We start from the raw sequence: 16,578 nt of genomic DNA on the forward strand, positions 1-16,578 counted from the left end.
TTGCTGTTTCCTTGCAGCTGTTTGACCGTTTCCTCTGATATGTTTGAAAAAGTAGAGATGGCTTATTTCTGGGTACTCTAGTGGAAAGTATGCTTTCTAATTGCACACATGACAGTATTCTGCATGCCCACATTATCCAAACAGCTTTGTATGGCAGTAGGCCTACTTTATAGTTTTTGTCAGTCCTCAGTTTATAATGTGAAGACCATAGAAATAAACTTGTAATATCTTATTTAATCATATTTGCACTTTCAGTGTGTGCATGGTTGCCAACATATTCAGATGATCCATTATGGTTTTATGGACTACAACATTGTGAATAACCAGGCCGCCTTGAAACTACAGTAGCTCGTGCCACCGTCCGTTGCCATTTATGGTGGGAGAGGTTAGCTAGCTAGGGATTGACGTTCGCGGAGGTTCATTGAAGTCAGCTACTCCAGTGAGGCGGCGGGGAGACCAAAAGACGGTGAGTAACTATTATCTCTGGTCATAGCAACAGTTTGGGGATAATCAATACTCGAACATGTATATAGGTCGTGAAAATGTTAAACGTGTCAGATGGCCAAGTAGGACTAGGCCGGATGGAAAGTCTAAGGGAGGCTAACGTTAGCTAAGCAGCTAGCTAACATAACAAGCCGAAGGGAGTTGGCTGTAGCTAGTTAACACCAGTGGTTCACACGCCTCAGTTAGCTAGCCATTTTGGCTAGTTGGACGTTGATTGACTAACTATTAAGAAGTTAGCCAGGCACTACCCAGTTGGCTCACCTAGCTACGCTACATAGTTGTTAGATATAACTTTGAATCGGACCAGGGTGGCAACTGTACGGGGGGACGTTCACTTAGCGTAGCTAGCCAACTTCGCCAACTATCTAAATGGTAACTTGGCTGGCTAGGTAGCCCTGATCCCTTCCTCTTAGTAAGTTTTAACGTTACACTGAAACTTTCTTACTTTTGTCGAAGTGATGTCAGACACAGTGTAACTAATGTTAAACGTTAGCTAGCTAGCTACGTTAGTTGCAAGTTAGCTACTGTTTCCTATTAGCTATAGCTAGCTAGTTAGCCAACTAGTCAGGGTTTCCCAAACTCGGTGCACGTTTTGGTTTTTGACCTACGTAACACTACACAGCTGATTGAAATAATCAACGAATCATCAAGCTTTGATCATTTGAATCCGCATTGTAGTGTTGGGGCAAAAATCAAAACGTACACCCCTTGATGGGGTCCCGAGCTCGAGGACCGGCGAGTTCGTGAAACGCTGAGCTAGATGGATAGATTGAGATTCGCACATTTGTGTTGCATTTAGCGAACTAGTTATGTAAGCAAGGGTGTCTAGTGTTGACTTTTGAGAATTAAAAGATTTGACTCGTGACTTGACATTCAGGAGAGCACACCCATGTGCAATACAAGTAATTCCCATATTTCTGTCAAGTTCATGACTGAGTGTAGCCCAATATGTACTCTTAAAGGAGCCTAACTTTACCGTTGCTCCTTTAGGTCCAAGGTCCTAGCATGTTATTTTCAGAGCAAAATTACTCCATCTAAACGTGAATCGATTCTCAAATGCAAAATACACACTTACTGTACACAGTTTTAACCTGCTTCATCACAGTTGGGTCAGACAGTATTTTTCATTGACAACACTTTTCTGGTGGCCTCCTTCCATTACACACAGGTGCAGGGCTGGCAACTTTTGAAGAAAGTTTGGAGTGAGATTTTACCTTAGATGGGAGTCTGGGGGAGATACTTTTGAAGCTAGTTTCCTGCAATTCTATGTATTTTGACATGGCTTAGGACTATGAACAGGTCAGGTGTATTCAGAATGGTTTGAACATTTAAATGAACACTCAAAATTCAATGACTTTGTTACTTTGAGATTTGTGGGGGGGGGTGAACAACTTTTTTTAGGTGGTTTGACACTTTATTCAGACAGTACATCTTTTGTCTTGCCCATTCACCCTCTGAATGGCACACATACACAATCCGTCTCAAGGCTTAAAAATCATTCTTTAACCTGTCTCCTCCCCTTTATCTACACTAATTGAAGTGGATTTAACAATCCACTTCATAAGGGATCATAGCATTCACCTGATCAGTATGTCATGGAAAGAGCAGGAGTTCCTAATGTTTTGTACATTCATTGTACATGTACAGTAGTTCAACTAGCTAGTAATGAATTACATTTTACAGTAGCTTGGTGGTAGTTGAACTAAATTCAAATCTAGGTAGTGTTTTCACTAGTGTTTTCACTACTGGAACTACACTACTTTTTTTATTTTGCAAAAATAAATATGGGTGAAGTAGGCAATACTTTCCTTTTTCGGCATCAGACCTGCCTAATTCTCACTTGAAACTGTTTTGTGGTTTAATAGGCTAAATTCCACATTCTGTTAACATATGACCCCAAAGTGATTTGTTCTTGCAATTTGTAGTCTGACATTACAGATTTACTTATGATACATTTTCACAAAGTAGTTTGGATGTAGTGAACTACTTTTTCAAAGTAACTTTAGTTAAGTAAACTATATTTTTCTTAAGGGTAGCTTTAGTCTAGCTTAACTTCTTCCAGTGTGAAGTAATTGGTAGCTTGGTAAACTATATTTTAGAGTAGCTTCCCCAACACAACACAGTAGCATGCACACAATAATGTGATTATTGTGGATAGTCAGGTTAATGTAATAGTTTGTTTAAAATATTTACAAGCTTTGCAAGAAGAACGATTTCTCTAATAATCCTGTTTACATGGACACATCTGAAATCAGGCTACTGATGGGCCTTTTGATAAATGCAGAAAATCCCCAATCAAAATAAGTTCTAACACAGTGACCATGTTATTTTTGCAAATACTTTTTGATTCGGAGTTCTGACATAAAGTTTGTATGTGAAAACTATTTATAAGATGATGCATACTTTCAGTTTTTCAGAACTCACTTCACTCGCGCATAAGAGGGAGGCTTGCGCTACCACACGCTGGCACATGCGCAGATCAAATACACAGCTGGAACGCCGATTAAGCTGTCCAAATAATTTGAAAGATTGCTCAGAAAACCATGTGTTTTAATCGTCGTATGCTTACCTCGATTATGACCTTACGCCAATTAAGATAAGCAGAGTAAGGTGTTTACATGACTAATGCCATACTCTGCATTCTGTCATAATCAGTTTAATATCAAATTATTAGTGTGCGTGTAAACGCACTCACTGATGAGTAGAGGACTCAGGCTAATGTACACCTACTGTTTGGCAATATGTGTCCCACTCCCAACTCCCTCAAAGTGCAGGCGTAAGATTATTAACAAAAAGTGAAAGTGAAATGCTATTTATATATTTCTTCTGTCTTTTCCCTAGTTTTGTGGGGATTCTTTGGAGTAGCCTAGCTCCTTTGGCTCCCAACACAGCCTCCACACCTGCCCACAGACTTCAGTGTGTCCTGGGAACTGCTAGCCTTCCCTCACCAGATGTAGTGGGGAGTTGTCGCTTCCAGCCTTGAACACAGTAGGTTATGTCCTTAGAGTGGGTGTTTTTGCTATAAAATGAGTTTCAGTGCAGAAACTAGGCTATTTTATGCTGTCTGGGAATGTACCACGCACAGAGCATTAGTAAAAAAAAAAAAAAAAAAGAATATGTAGGCTTAAAACATTTTCTGTCAGGTTGCCTGCTGCCTATTGTGTTAAGAGAATACTGGGTCTGAACCCTCACTGACTTATAACATATCAAGAGGCTAGTGTGCTCACTGTGCTGGTGTGCAGTGGGCATGGTGGATGTGCCAAGGTGCTGTCAACATGGAAACACTCTCCATATCAGCTGTGTTTTGCAGGAATTCTATATTGGAATTGACCATGTGAAGTTCTAAAGGCATTTACAGTGAGCTCCAAAAGTATTGGGACAGTGACAAATTTGTTGATGTTTTGACTCTGTACTCCAGCAGTTTGGATTTGAAATGATACAATGACTATGAGGTTAAAATGCAGACTATCAGCTTTAAAGGATAAGTTTTATTTTTTACAACCAAATCTCTATTTTTGGTGTAAATGGAATGTTATACTGTAAAGGGGTCCAGACATATTTTTTGTGATTTCACGTTTTAGAGAAACTTACCCCAAACAGCAAATCACTTCCTCATCCTCGTTGTGTAGTATGGGGGCCCTGAAGAAACATACCCAAAAAACATCCTTTTAGAAACGGCAAAGCACTCTGTATAGTGATGCAGGTCTTTAGATGTTGTACACATGCAGTTGTGTCATTCTGGACTTTGTCCGCAATGTTATATTCCCTTTTGCACGTCTCGAGCCTTCTGGAGCGGTTCCATTTTCCGTGTAGCCTGCTGCTACAGGTAACTGCCAAAATAAAGGAAACATAAACATATAGTGTCTTAATAGGGTGTTGGGCCGCCAGAGCAGCTTCAATGTGCCTTGGCATAGATTCTACAAGTGTCTGGAACTTCCTGTGTGGAAGCACCCCATGCTTTCAATATACTTTGTATCCCTCCTTTACTCAAGTGTTTCCTTTATTTTGTCAGTTACCTGTAAAATGGACGGAGAGGTATCGCTCGAGTCGCAACAAAATGGAATATGACGTTGCGGATAAAGTTAGGATTGACACAATTTCATGTGTACAACATTTAAAGACCTGCATCACTATAGTGAGAGCTTTGCTGTTTCTAAAATGATGTATTTGTGTGATTTTGGAGCCTTTGTTCATGTTATTTTCGGGGCCCCCATACTACACAACGAGGATAAGGAAGTGATTTGCTGTTTGTGGTAAGTTTCTCTAAAACGTGAAATCACAATACATTTGTCTGGACCCTTCTATAAAATGCCATTGACATACAAACTAGAGATTTGGTTGTAAAAAATAACTTCTCCTTTAATTTTAGGGTATTTTCATCCCTATCGGGTGAAAAGTTTAGAAATTACAGCACATTTTGTACATAGTCACACTATTTTAGGGGACCAAAATTATTGGGACAAATTCACTTACACTGAGTGTACAAACATTAGGAACACCTGCTCTTTCAATGACAAAATGACCAGGTGAATCCAAGTGAAAGCTATGATCCCTTATTGATGTCACCTGTTAAATCCACTTCAATCAGTGTAGATGAATGAGAGGAGACAGGTTAAAGGTAGATGCACAAATATCATATCCCCAAGACAAACAAACCTCTTACCATTACAATAAAAGGGGAGGCTAGCATTTTTGGGGGGTTATGATATTTGTGCATTTAACTTTCTCACTCATCATTATTCCCGAGTCATTCAGGGTTATCTGTAATCATGGTAGTGTCCACATTAATGTAGAAGTGTTTAGAAACCTATTATATTCTTATTTACAATAGAAGTGACTCCAAAATGACACAATACATTATTTATCATTAGTTTATATTTTGCACAAAATAATCTGAAACAAAACCAAAACAAACAGCAAATGCATCCAACAAATTTGTAGAGTCACAAGCTTGATGTAGTCATTGCGTGCTATGAATATGGGACCAAATACTTAACTTTTTACTACTTTAATACACGTATAAGTGAATTTGTCCCAATACTTTTGGTCCTCTAAAATGGGGGGACTATGTACAATTTCTAAACAGTTCACCCGATATGGATGAAAATACCTTCAAATTAAAGCTGACAGTCTGCACTTTAACCCCATAGTCATTGTATCATTTCAAATCCAAAGTGCTGGAGTACAGAGACAAAACAACAACAAATGTATGACTGTCCCAATACTTTGAGCTCACTGTATTTGCTTAAGCGCTACTCCAGATGTGTCATCTGTAATCAGTCAACTAAAGGCTATGGCCACATCAGATAAAAGTGAAATGCCTTTCTGAAACCTTTGTGGCACACACTTTCTTTAGCATTCTTATTGCAGCTGTGGGTTCTACTTCTGCTTCTAAAATGGGGCTAGTCATTATTTAAGAGCAATGGTCATCCTTTTACTCTGATCTCTGTTCTGTTTTCTATAAGCACACCATTTTCACAGAGGAGGGGGTGTATCGCAATGGCCTGAGGATTGAATGGACCTTTGTAACATCCCACATCCCACCCATCTCTCCATTGTAGACTTGTCATGCTGCTGCCGCTTGCAATTTGTTGGGTTTGCAAAGCTAGATAATGATAGTGGGTTTGGATTGTTTCTCTGCACAGCACATAAAATACGTATTTTCTCATGAAGGAGTTTTTGCCTGTGCCTGGTGGTAATTCCTATTGGACATAAAGAGACATGTAGATTAATATATTTTTTGGGGGAAAGATGCAATGATAACACGCTAAAGCGATTCCACTTGTTTCCAACGTGGTCCCGTTGGAATACAGACAAAACAAAAGTAAAACAAAGGTATCATGGGGATAATATTCTGTAGAGAAAAGTGTATATTGGCAGGTGCCTCACGTTTCCATGGCTGGCTCCAAGACAGAACAGGAAACAATTACTGGATAGCTTTGTAATATCAACAGTCATAAAAACCTGATTGACTGATGAGTTTTATAATGTTGTGCTAATTTAACAAGCCCTACTTCTCACCTTGCCAAGCTGATAGTGGTGGCAACGCCTCACCCCACATGGCCTTCTCCTATGCATGCTAATTAGATTAAGATATTTGTGGCACTATGGCTATTGCCTACCGACTCCATAGAGACTAAGCTGTTTGACAATTAGCATCAGCTCACTGTCACTCACTTAAGTGTTAAAGATGTAGTGCGTAATCTTATAAGGGAGGAACACATCTCTGGGTTATCTTGGCTCCTCTCTATTTGTTTCCTTCTTTTGAAAAGGGAAAATGGCCCAAGATAGTGAGTGAGAAAGATATATTATTCTTTTGGCAGAGGGAAGGGAGTTTCATTTTCTGAATATGTATTGTCAAAGGGGATTACCACAACAAGGCAGTTATGTTTAGGCTTGGCTATGTAAATGATAACTAAAGTAGTTAGATAATGGACGAGCCGAGGGAACCGCCCACAATGTTGCGTCTAGAGCTGATGAAAACTGAAGGGAGTTAATGGGTTCTCCTCATCTGTGGCCGGCAATGTGTAAAAATTATATAAATAGTGACGTAAGTAGGCCTAACCAATGTTCTCTCTCTTGTCTCATCTCTTACAGACGTTTGTGCTGTCGAGTGAAGTAACCCCACCATGCGTGAATACAAGCTAGTGGTGTTAGGTTCAGGAGGTGTAGGCAAATCTGCACTGGTTAGTAGTACCGCCATGCTTAGGTTTCTGTTATTGTCAATCTGGGTGTAAGTGCATTTAGTGCAGGGCTTTAAAGTGCGACCATTTTGGTCGCATATGCCACTAAATATTTTGCTGTGTGACTTGGAATAAAAATGTGGGAGCACCAGTGCACCTAGAACAAAAAATCAGCCCGATAATAATTGTTGTAATGATTAAGCGTTACTGTACCGCTGTTTCCGAGTGGCCAAACCGTTCAAAAGTTGTGACTATATTACCGGCACTAAGTTTTTTTCCGTTCTATTGCTCATTGGCGCTGCAGTTGGATGCATCTCCATTGGTGGGCCATATGTTATATTCATAAACCATGTCGCGGGCCGTTAACAACTTGTTCCGTCATGTTACTGCATTAGCTAGCAAGCTAACAAGCTGGTAACTTTACCAGTGCATCCAAACATTTGGGGGCACAGAAAGAATGGTAAAGGGATAGCTTTTTCAGGAGATCAATGATCAAAGCGATGAATGAATGACAGATTTGCATGTCATCACACACAAATTTTACATTCTTAAAGAGGTAGTATACCATTTTCTATGTAATGCAGCTCATTAGGAAACAGTGCGTTTTACACAATGTTAGCAAACCTAATATTCCACTAATTACTTTGTAATTTCAATGACCGGTATTTGTATAAACATTTTAACTTTTATAATAAACATATGTTGTACCCTAGAAACAGATTAGTTGCTAGGGTACAAAATGTGCTTCAAAAATAGCTAGAAGTCATATAGGCCCAATAAAGGCTGTATCTCAATCAATTAAAACATCTTATTTTCTGGTGCTCCTAAATGTTATGTGGTGCTCTTAACTTTAAGTTAGGAGCACCAGTGCTACCAATGAAAATGTTTAATTTAGAGCCCTGATTGAGTGGCCGTTTTGATTTGGAGAATATATGTGTCACTCTCTACATTCATGTTCTCCTCCCCTTGCTTAATCTCTTCCAGACAGTCCAATTTGTACAGGGTATTTTTGTGGAAAAATATGACCCCACAATAGAAGACTCCTACAGAAAGGTATGCTGCCCTATAGTTACTAAGATTTCAATTGCCGCCACTGATGTCAAAATGTTACTAAACTTGACTCCCTCTCTCCCACAGCAAGTTGAAGTGGATGGGCAGCAATGCATGCTTGAAATCCTTGACACAGCTGGAACAGTAGGTAGAGCATGTCCAAGTTAGCCATGGTGACAGATTGTGTGTTAACAGTAAATATGACCAGTATGTCATGGAGTCTTTCCTCTGCTGTTCTACAGGAGCAGTTCACAGCGATGAGGGACTTGTACATGAAGAATGGTCAAGGCTTCGCTCTTGTATACTCCATCACGGCACAGTCCACGTTTAATGATCTACAGGACCTTCGGGAACAGATCCTGCGAGTAAAGGACACTGAGGATGTGAGTATTGTAGCTTATTAGGGCTCAGTCACTGTCATTGACGTGCTTCCAACACTTAGGCCTCATCGGCAATGCATTTATTGCAGCTGTTATGATAACTATGATACGTTTATGATTTGTATGCAATTTTAATGGTGTTCTCAATAAAGGAGTCTGTTGGCTCTTGTCTTGTAATCCTACTGCTCTGATAGCCATAGGATCTCTCAATAGGGTATTCTCTGTGGGGAGAACATTTTACATTTACATTTTTGTCATTTAGCAGACGCTCTTATCCAGAGCGACTTACAGGAGCAATTAGGGTTAAGTGCCTTGCTCAAGGGCACATCGACAGATGTTTCACCTAGTCGGCTCGGGGATTAGAACCAGCGACCTTTCGGTTACTGGCACAACGCTCTTAACCACTAAGCTACCTGCCGCCCAGAACATGGCAATAATGAGATAGAAATGTCATGACTGATGTTTGCCAGTTTCAGCTCTTATTTCTGCCACATGCAGAGTTAGTACATGATTGATTTGTTGTCACATTATGGCGACATATATAGACAATATTTTTGCTTTGGAAAGCAACAGAGTAAAGCACTATAGTCTCTCATTGTCTTCTGTCTATTTCTCATTATTTCGTATCAGGTCCCCATGATCCTGGTGGGCAACAAGTGTGACCTGGAGGATGAGCGTGTGGTGGGCAAGGAGCAGGGTCAGAACCTGGCCAGACAGTGGAACAACTGTGCCTTTCTAGAGTCCTCCGCTAAATCAAAGATCAACGTTAATGAGGTAAGCCCCACTGCTTTCACTTCCAGTCACCTGGACTGAATGAATGTATGTTACGTCTCGGGAGTTGACAAGAATTCCAATAAGAAAATACATCTCGTCAAGTAAACAAGTGTGATTATCTGGCGCTTATAACGGACAGTTAATGCTCATGTATCTCTAACTACCCGCTCCTTTGGTCTGCTTTAGATTTTCTATGACCTGGTCAGACAGATCAATAGGAAAACACCCATAGAAAAGAAGAAGGCAAAGAAGTCAAATTGCACACTGCTCTAAAGCTCCCACTTACAGCAGCTCTGAGCCAGGTGAGTGGGCCAAGATGGCATCCAATGGGTGATACGGAATCTGTATGTATTATGATATTTACATTTGTATTTAATTTTATCATAATCCCATGAGTATGGCACCAGCTAATGTACTTGCATTGATATATTTGCTTTCTATCAGAATAAACTGTCTCGCATGATTCACAGTCATGAATTCCATGTGCAATTGCTCTCACAAGGAATACAAAAGTAGCTGTGAACTAACATGTCCTCTGTCTCTATTACCTGTAGGAAGCTGCAATACAATACTGGTGCCCAGTTGGAACATGCCAGCATTTCAATCCCTTTCAATAACGAATGGAGACGTTTGACAAAAGCAGAAAAGTAATTATCTTCTTCACCACTGTAATAATGGTTAAGAAATCCACACCTTTTTCTCTCTTTTTCATTTTGTCAATGGGACAGCCTTGTGATGAAGAGTTTTCCCTTTCCCCAGTTTTGGAAATTACAATTTAAAACAAAAAAACTGACTACCATGCATATTATTGTGAATTTTATGAATTAGGTTGTTTGATTGCAAATATTTTCAGATCTTTGGCACATTTCAAATGACAAAATGTTTGCAAAATAAATCATTGGAAATGTTGGCCTTTTTCATTACCTTACCCATCTGCACTAATTGTGTCAACAGTAATGCATCAACTTCCATGTTTTATTTCTCCTACTACTTTTAAGAAGTTGTATTCATGAAATAACATATTTAGTAAGTGACTTTGTTTTATATGGGAAGCTGCAAGGCTCTCATCTTTCCCATAATAAATTCTAATTCTTGTTGTTTTTTTGCATAATGAAACTGTGGGAAATTTGTGTTTTATAGAATAGGGGAAATGAGGAGACTTGATTTCTATGTGTCTTGAGACTGAAAATATGTTGTACTAAACCAACTATATTGTGTCTTGTTACCTTGTCACAAAGGATTTTCCAGCTTTTATGAATGATAAAATTTTCGTACATTTTCATTATTTTGTCAATGCATTTTTATTTCTCTATACATGATGATAATCAATAGTTGTGAAGACATTTTGCCTGTTGCGAATCTCTAGTGTGTTGCGGGAACATTAAACGATTGTTGGCATAGAATTAGAATGAGACAGCTCGTTCTATTTCCATGGAATCCGCCCTCAACCGAACAGTTTCCTGCCTTTCTGAAATACAGCCATGTCGCATCGTTACTGATGCGCTAACTGCTGTCCCCGATTGTCACAGTTCATCCTCCGTCTAATTCAGGCAAATTATTTAGACTGATTAGATTTATATTTTTTATAATTAATTTCAAATTATTTAAAAGCCGAAAGATTATCCTAGAAAATGACCGACGCAGCAGCCAAGCTCGAGATGTTCATCTGCAGGAATTGGAGAAATGCAACAGCAGCAGCGTTTCGTGAGATGTGCCCACAGCAAAAGGCCTACTACTTGGCTTATGAGGAACCACCCAGGGAGGCGCAGGGTGTGATAGCTGTAGGGCGGCAGCAGCTGTGTGCCAGGCTTGCTGAGAGGAAAGGCAGACAGGCCACAGTTAATGCTGCACAACGGCAACAGGGTTCGCCTTATGAGGCTGTGTCACGAGAATATCAGACCTAGCTGACTAAACTCAACTCAATGGTGAAGGAAGTTGCTGATGAACTCCACCAATGGAGTTGAGCAGAGACCAGGCTTTGTGGAATTAAGCTCCGACTACATCAAATACTTTTTTTGTGTGTTTTTTTTGGTGTATATTTTACCCCCTTTCTCTCCCCAATTTCGTGGTATCCAATTGGTAGTAGTTACAGTCCCTGTCCCATCGCTGCAACCCCCGCACAGACACGGGAGAGGCGAAGGTCGTGTGTTTCCGAGCCGCACTGCTTCTTGATACAGTGCCCTCTTAACCCGGAAGCCAGCCGCACCAAGGTGTCGGAGGAAACACCATACACCTGGCGACCGAGTCAGCGTGCACTGCGCCCGGCCCGCCACAGGGGTCGCTATAGCGTGATGGGACAAGGACATCCCTGCCGGCCAAACCCTCCCCTACCCTGGACGATGCTGGGACAATTGTGTGCCGCCCCATGGGTCTCTCAGTCGCGGCCCCCCCCAAAAATCTTATGAAACGCTTACCTATGTTTGTCCTCTGTGATTGCGTGCCTTTCTTTGTTAGCAGAAATCCATACTTTTTCAATAAACGGTAATCCAATTTATAGTCCAATATTTACAAGTGTATTGGGGAAGGGGGATGGCGGGCAGTGTATAAACTGAGCAGTATACTAAGAGTGGTAGCACCAGTTGTGATGTGTGTATGTGTGTGTGTATCTCTGGGGGTGTGTGCATGTGTGCTAAGTTCGGAGAATCAGAGCAGGTGTCCAGTTCAAGTGTTCAGCAGTCTGATGGCTTGTAGATAAACTGTCTCTGAGCCTGTTGGTATCAGACCTCATGCTCCGATACCGTCTGCCCCGATGGTAAGGGAGAGAAAAGCTGTGTGGGGTCCTTGATGATGCTGTGGGCCTTCCCTGGGCATCGTTTTAAGTAGATTTCCTGGATGGGTGGGAGCATGGTCCCAGTGATGTACTTGGCCGTCTTCACCACGCGCTGGAGGGCGTTGCATTCATGGACAGAGCAATTCCGGTACCAGGCCGTGATGCAACCGGTCAGGACGCTCTCGATGGTACAGCGGTAATATTTGAAGAGGACCCGGGTCGGCATGCCGAATTTCTTCAGCTGCCTTAGGAAGTAGAGACGCTGTTGCGCCCTCTTGGCGAGTGGTGGTGTTGTTGGTCCATGACAAGTTCTCGGTGACGTGGACGCCGAGGAACTTTAAAACTTGTGACTCTCTCTACTGCAGTCCCGTTGATGTGGATCGGGGCATGTTCCCTGAAGTCAACTATCAACTCCTTTGTTTGCTGACGTTGAGGGAGAGGTTGTTGTCATGATTCCACAATGCCAGTTCACTTACCTCACTTACCTCTACCAACTGAGCCACACAGGACTTTGTAGTCTGTGATAGTCTGTAGTCCTTGCCACATGTGATGCAAGTCTCAGTTGTCGAACATCAATTCAAGTTTGAGTCTGTATTTTTGAGTCCCTAACAGAGTTGCGGGGCTCGTAGCTGCTTGCCTTGTACGCATCACGCGCCACAGAGTCATCGGAGTTCATTCTGCTGACATTAAATGCTGCAGTACGGCCTTTCAGCATTGTACAGATATCTCCATTCATCCAGGGTTTTTGGTTGGGGTATGTCCGGATTGTTATTGTGGGTACAACATCAACACATTTTTGAATGAAGCCTGTGACTGACGATGTATATTCCTCAATGTTGATGGATGAATCTTTAAACATTTTCCAATCAGTATTCTCAAAACAATGCTGCAGCATTAAGTCTGTCTCCTCCAGCGCCTCACTATTCTCTGTGTTGGTGGCTCCCAAGTGGGAAGTAGGAACAGAGAGACGTGATCTGATTGGCTGTAGTGGGGGCTTTGTACGCATCACAGATGTTTTTGTATACATGGTCAAGCACGCTGGATCCTTTTGTGGGGCAGGATACATGTTGGGAAAATTTGTTTTAGCCGGGCTTGGTTAAAGTCACCCATGACAATAAAGACTGCTTCCGGGTGAGAGGATTCTTGCTGGCTAATGATCTTGTAAAGTTCACTGAGTGCCGCCTTGGTGTTTGCTTGTAGCATATGAATTCCCTCGGCATATAGTGGGGTCTGCATTTTAGCATCAAGAAACTCCAGGTCGAGTGAACAGCAGCTTGCGATGTTTTAACTTCGGTAAACCAGGAATTGTTTGAGAAAACATACCTCTCCCCCCGACTTACCAGAAGCCGCCGTTAGATCCATTCGGAATATGGGGAAGCGGTGTAGTTGAATAGCAGAATCGAGTGTATTGTACGTAAGCCACGTCTCAGTAAAAAGAGACAGCATTCCCTGATGTCCCTCTGCGATTGAAGCCTTGCTCTGTGTTCAAAGTTTATTAATCACCCACGGACTGGTTCATAATAATGGACTTTTCCGCCCTGACAGAGTTCCCGTGCATTGTTTCACGCAATATGATTGTAAATGTGACTTTGATTGAAATTACGCTGCAGCAATGAGGCGCTTTCAGAGCGGGGCAGAGAAAAGAAAAATATTTAATTTCAACAGAAAAATTACCTAAGTTAACACATTTCTTTAGTAAAAAGACAGGTGCTGCTGATAATACTGCCATCATTGTCAAAGCAGAGGACATGTACAGTATGTGTAGCCCATGTACCTGATGCTGTCTGACCAAAAAGAGTATGGCATGTGATATTCTCTTTGGCCAGACAGCATCAGATACTTGGGCTACATACACTGAGTGCACAAAACATTAGGAACACCTACTCTTTCCATGACATAGACTGACCAGGTGAATCCAAGTGAAAGCTATGATCCCTTATTGATGTCACCTGTTAAATCCACTTCAATCAGTGTAGATGAAGTGGAGGAGACAGGTTAAAGAAGGATTTTTAAGCCTTGAAACAATTGAGACATGGATTGTGTACAGTGAGGGAAAAAAGTATTTGATCCCCTGCTGATTTTGTACGTTTGCCCACTGGCAAAGAAATGATCATCACATTTTAATGGTAGAATTATTTGAACAGTGAGAGACAGAATAACAACAAAAAAATCCAGAAAAACACATGTCAAAAATGTTATAAATTGATTTGCATTTTAATGAGGGAAATAAGTATTTGACCCCTCCGCAAATCATGACTTAGTACTTGGTGGCAAAACCCTTGTTGGCAATCACAGAGGTCAGATGTTTCTTGTAGTTGGCCACCAGGTTTGCACACATCTCAGGAGGGATTTTGTCCCACTCCTCTTTGCAGATCTTCTCCAAGTTATTAAGGTTTCGAGGCTGACATTTGGCAACTCGAACATTCAGCTCCCTCCACAGATTTTCTATGGGATTAAGGTCTGGAGACTGGCTAGGCCACTCCAGGACCTTAATGTGTTTCTTCTTGAGCCACTCCTTTGTTGCCTTGGCCATGTATTTTGGGTCATTGTCATGCTGGAATACCCATCCACGACCCATTTTCAATGCCTTGGCTGAGGGAAGGAGGTTCTCACCCAAGATTTGACGGTACATGGCCCTGTCCATCGTCCCTTTGATGCAGTGAAGTTGTCCTGTCCCCTTAGCAGAAAAACACCCCCAAAGCATGTTTCCACCTCCGTGTTTGACGGTGGGGATGGTGTTCTTGGGGTCATAGGCAGCATTCCTCCTCCTCCAAACACAGCGAGTTGAGTTGATGCCAAAGAGCTCCATTTTGGTCTCATCTGACCACAACACTTTCACCCAGTTCTCCTCTGAATCATTCAGATGTTCATTGGCAAACTTCAGACGGCCCTGTATATGTGCTTTCTTGAGCAGGGGGACCTTGCGGGCGCTGCAGGATTTCAGTCCTTCACGGCGTAGTGTGTTACCAATTGTTTTCTTGGTGACTATGGTCCCAGCTGTCTTGAGATCATTGACAAGATCCTCCCGTGTAGTTCTGGGCTGATTCCTCACCGTTCTCATGATCATTGCAACTCCACGAGTTGAGATCTTGCATGGAGCCCCAGGCCGAGGGAGATTGACAGTTATTTAGTGTTTCTTCCATTTGCGATTAATCACACCAACTGCTGTCACCTTCTCACCAAGCTGCTTGGCGATGGTCTTGTAGCCCATTCCAGCCTTGTGTAGGTCTACAATCTTGTCCCTGACATCCTTGGAGAGCTCTTTGGTCTTGGCCATGGTGGAGAGTTTGGAATCTGATTGATTGATTGCTTCTGTGGACCGGTGTCTTTTATACAGGTAACAAGCTGAGATTGGGAGCACTCCCTTTAAGAGTGTGCTCCTAATCTCAGCTCATTACCTGTATAAAAGACACCTGGGAGCCAGAAATCTTTCTGATTGAGAGGGGGTCAAATACTTATTTCCCTCATTAAAATGCAAATCAATTTATAACATTTTTGACATGCGTTTGTCTGGATTTTTTTGTTCTTATTCTGTCTCTCACTGTTCAAATAAACCTACCATTAAAATTATAGACTGATCATTTTTCTTTGTAAGTGGGCAAACGTACAAAATCAACAGGGGATCAAATACTTTTTTCCCTCACTGTATGTGTGCCATTCAGAGGGTGAATGGGAAAGACAATGGGGCCTCTGCCTGGGGCCTCCCCTGCTACCAGAAGGTGTCATTATAATTACAGACTGTACTAGGAGGCATAGGCACCTGCTTTTAGTCAGGTTTGATAGGCTATGTGTGTCACATCATCATAGTATGCCTTTCTTGGTATTTAATGTGTAGTCTATTAAGACATTTTTCAAGTACAGTATCTTTGTGGCACATGGATCATGTAGGCCTAAACTACACAGAGGAGCAACAAGCTCCTTTAGAGCAAATTAGGCCTACTCATATGAAGCAAAGGACTGAATGCACTTGTAAAATGACATTTTAACATCTGCTATGTCAGGGTTCCCCAACTGGCGGCCCGCGGGTGATTTCATTTCGCCCCCCAAGTTTTCTGAGTCCCCCCTATTTGTAAAATGTTCATTGCTCGACATAAAAGACAGTAAAAACACCAGGAAATCAGCTGATTTTAATTTAATAAATATTTTCCCCATTATTCCCACATAATAGAGAGACACATGATCGAATACAAATTTAAGCAAGGCTTGAATTTATTATGTTTTAGTGAAACAGTATATGTGTTTGGGCTTCTTGCGGTTAATTTGCTGTCTACAAATTATTTGTATTATGTTCCGGCCCCCTGACCATCCATTCAACATAAAATCGGCCCGGGGCTGAATCTAGTTGATGATCCCTGTGCTGTGTTCTCAAAACGGCCATCTCAGCACTGTTCAGTTCAGCACTGATGAAACGTCCAAC

General features: G+C 41.6%; 1 protein-coding gene across 2 annotated transcripts; it reads left to right on the forward strand.

Annotated features, from left to right (window-relative positions):
- Nucleotides 1-330: 330 nt before the first annotated feature.
- On the forward strand, nucleotides 331-10,673 carry LOC121545693 (ras-related protein Rap-1A). 2 transcript variants are annotated; one of them, XM_041856445.2, is made up of 9 exons: nucleotides 331-466; nucleotides 3,346-3,492; nucleotides 7,102-7,190; nucleotides 8,172-8,240; nucleotides 8,325-8,381; nucleotides 8,480-8,620; nucleotides 9,248-9,391; nucleotides 9,578-9,693; nucleotides 9,946-10,673. In XM_041856445.2, exons 3-8 carry the CDS (start codon nucleotides 7,134-7,136, stop codon nucleotides 9,662-9,664), a joined length of 555 nt encoding a protein of 184 aa, XP_041712379.1. In that variant the 5' UTR covers nucleotides 331-466; nucleotides 3,346-3,492; nucleotides 7,102-7,133; the 3' UTR covers nucleotides 9,665-9,693; nucleotides 9,946-10,673. The 2 variants fall into 2 exon arrangements, with proteins under 2 accessions (XP_041712379.1, XP_041712380.1); XM_041856446.2 differs by lacking the exon at nucleotides 3,346-3,492.
- Nucleotides 10,674-16,578: the final 5,905 nt, after the last annotated feature.

Source organism: Coregonus clupeaformis, chromosome 30, assembly GCF_020615455.1.
Source record: "Coregonus clupeaformis isolate EN_2021a chromosome 30, ASM2061545v1, whole genome shotgun sequence".
Classification (NCBI taxonomy): Eukaryota; Metazoa; Chordata; class Actinopteri; order Salmoniformes; family Salmonidae; genus Coregonus; species Coregonus clupeaformis.

Bases quoted from the DNA above. Each gene is read 5' to 3' on its own strand.
- LOC121545693 (XM_041856445.2), top strand. From the start codon at position 7,134: ATGCGTGAATACAAGCTAGTGGTGTTAGGTTCAGGAGGTGTAGGCAAA. The intron at 8,621-9,247 runs GTGAGTATTGTA...ATTTCGTATCAG, and splicing joins GAGTAAAGGACACTGAGGAT to GTCCCCATGATCCTGGTGGG. The intron at 9,392-9,577 runs GTAAGCCCCACT...GGTCTGCTTTAG, and splicing joins CAAAGATCAACGTTAATGAG to ATTTTCTATGACCTGGTCAG.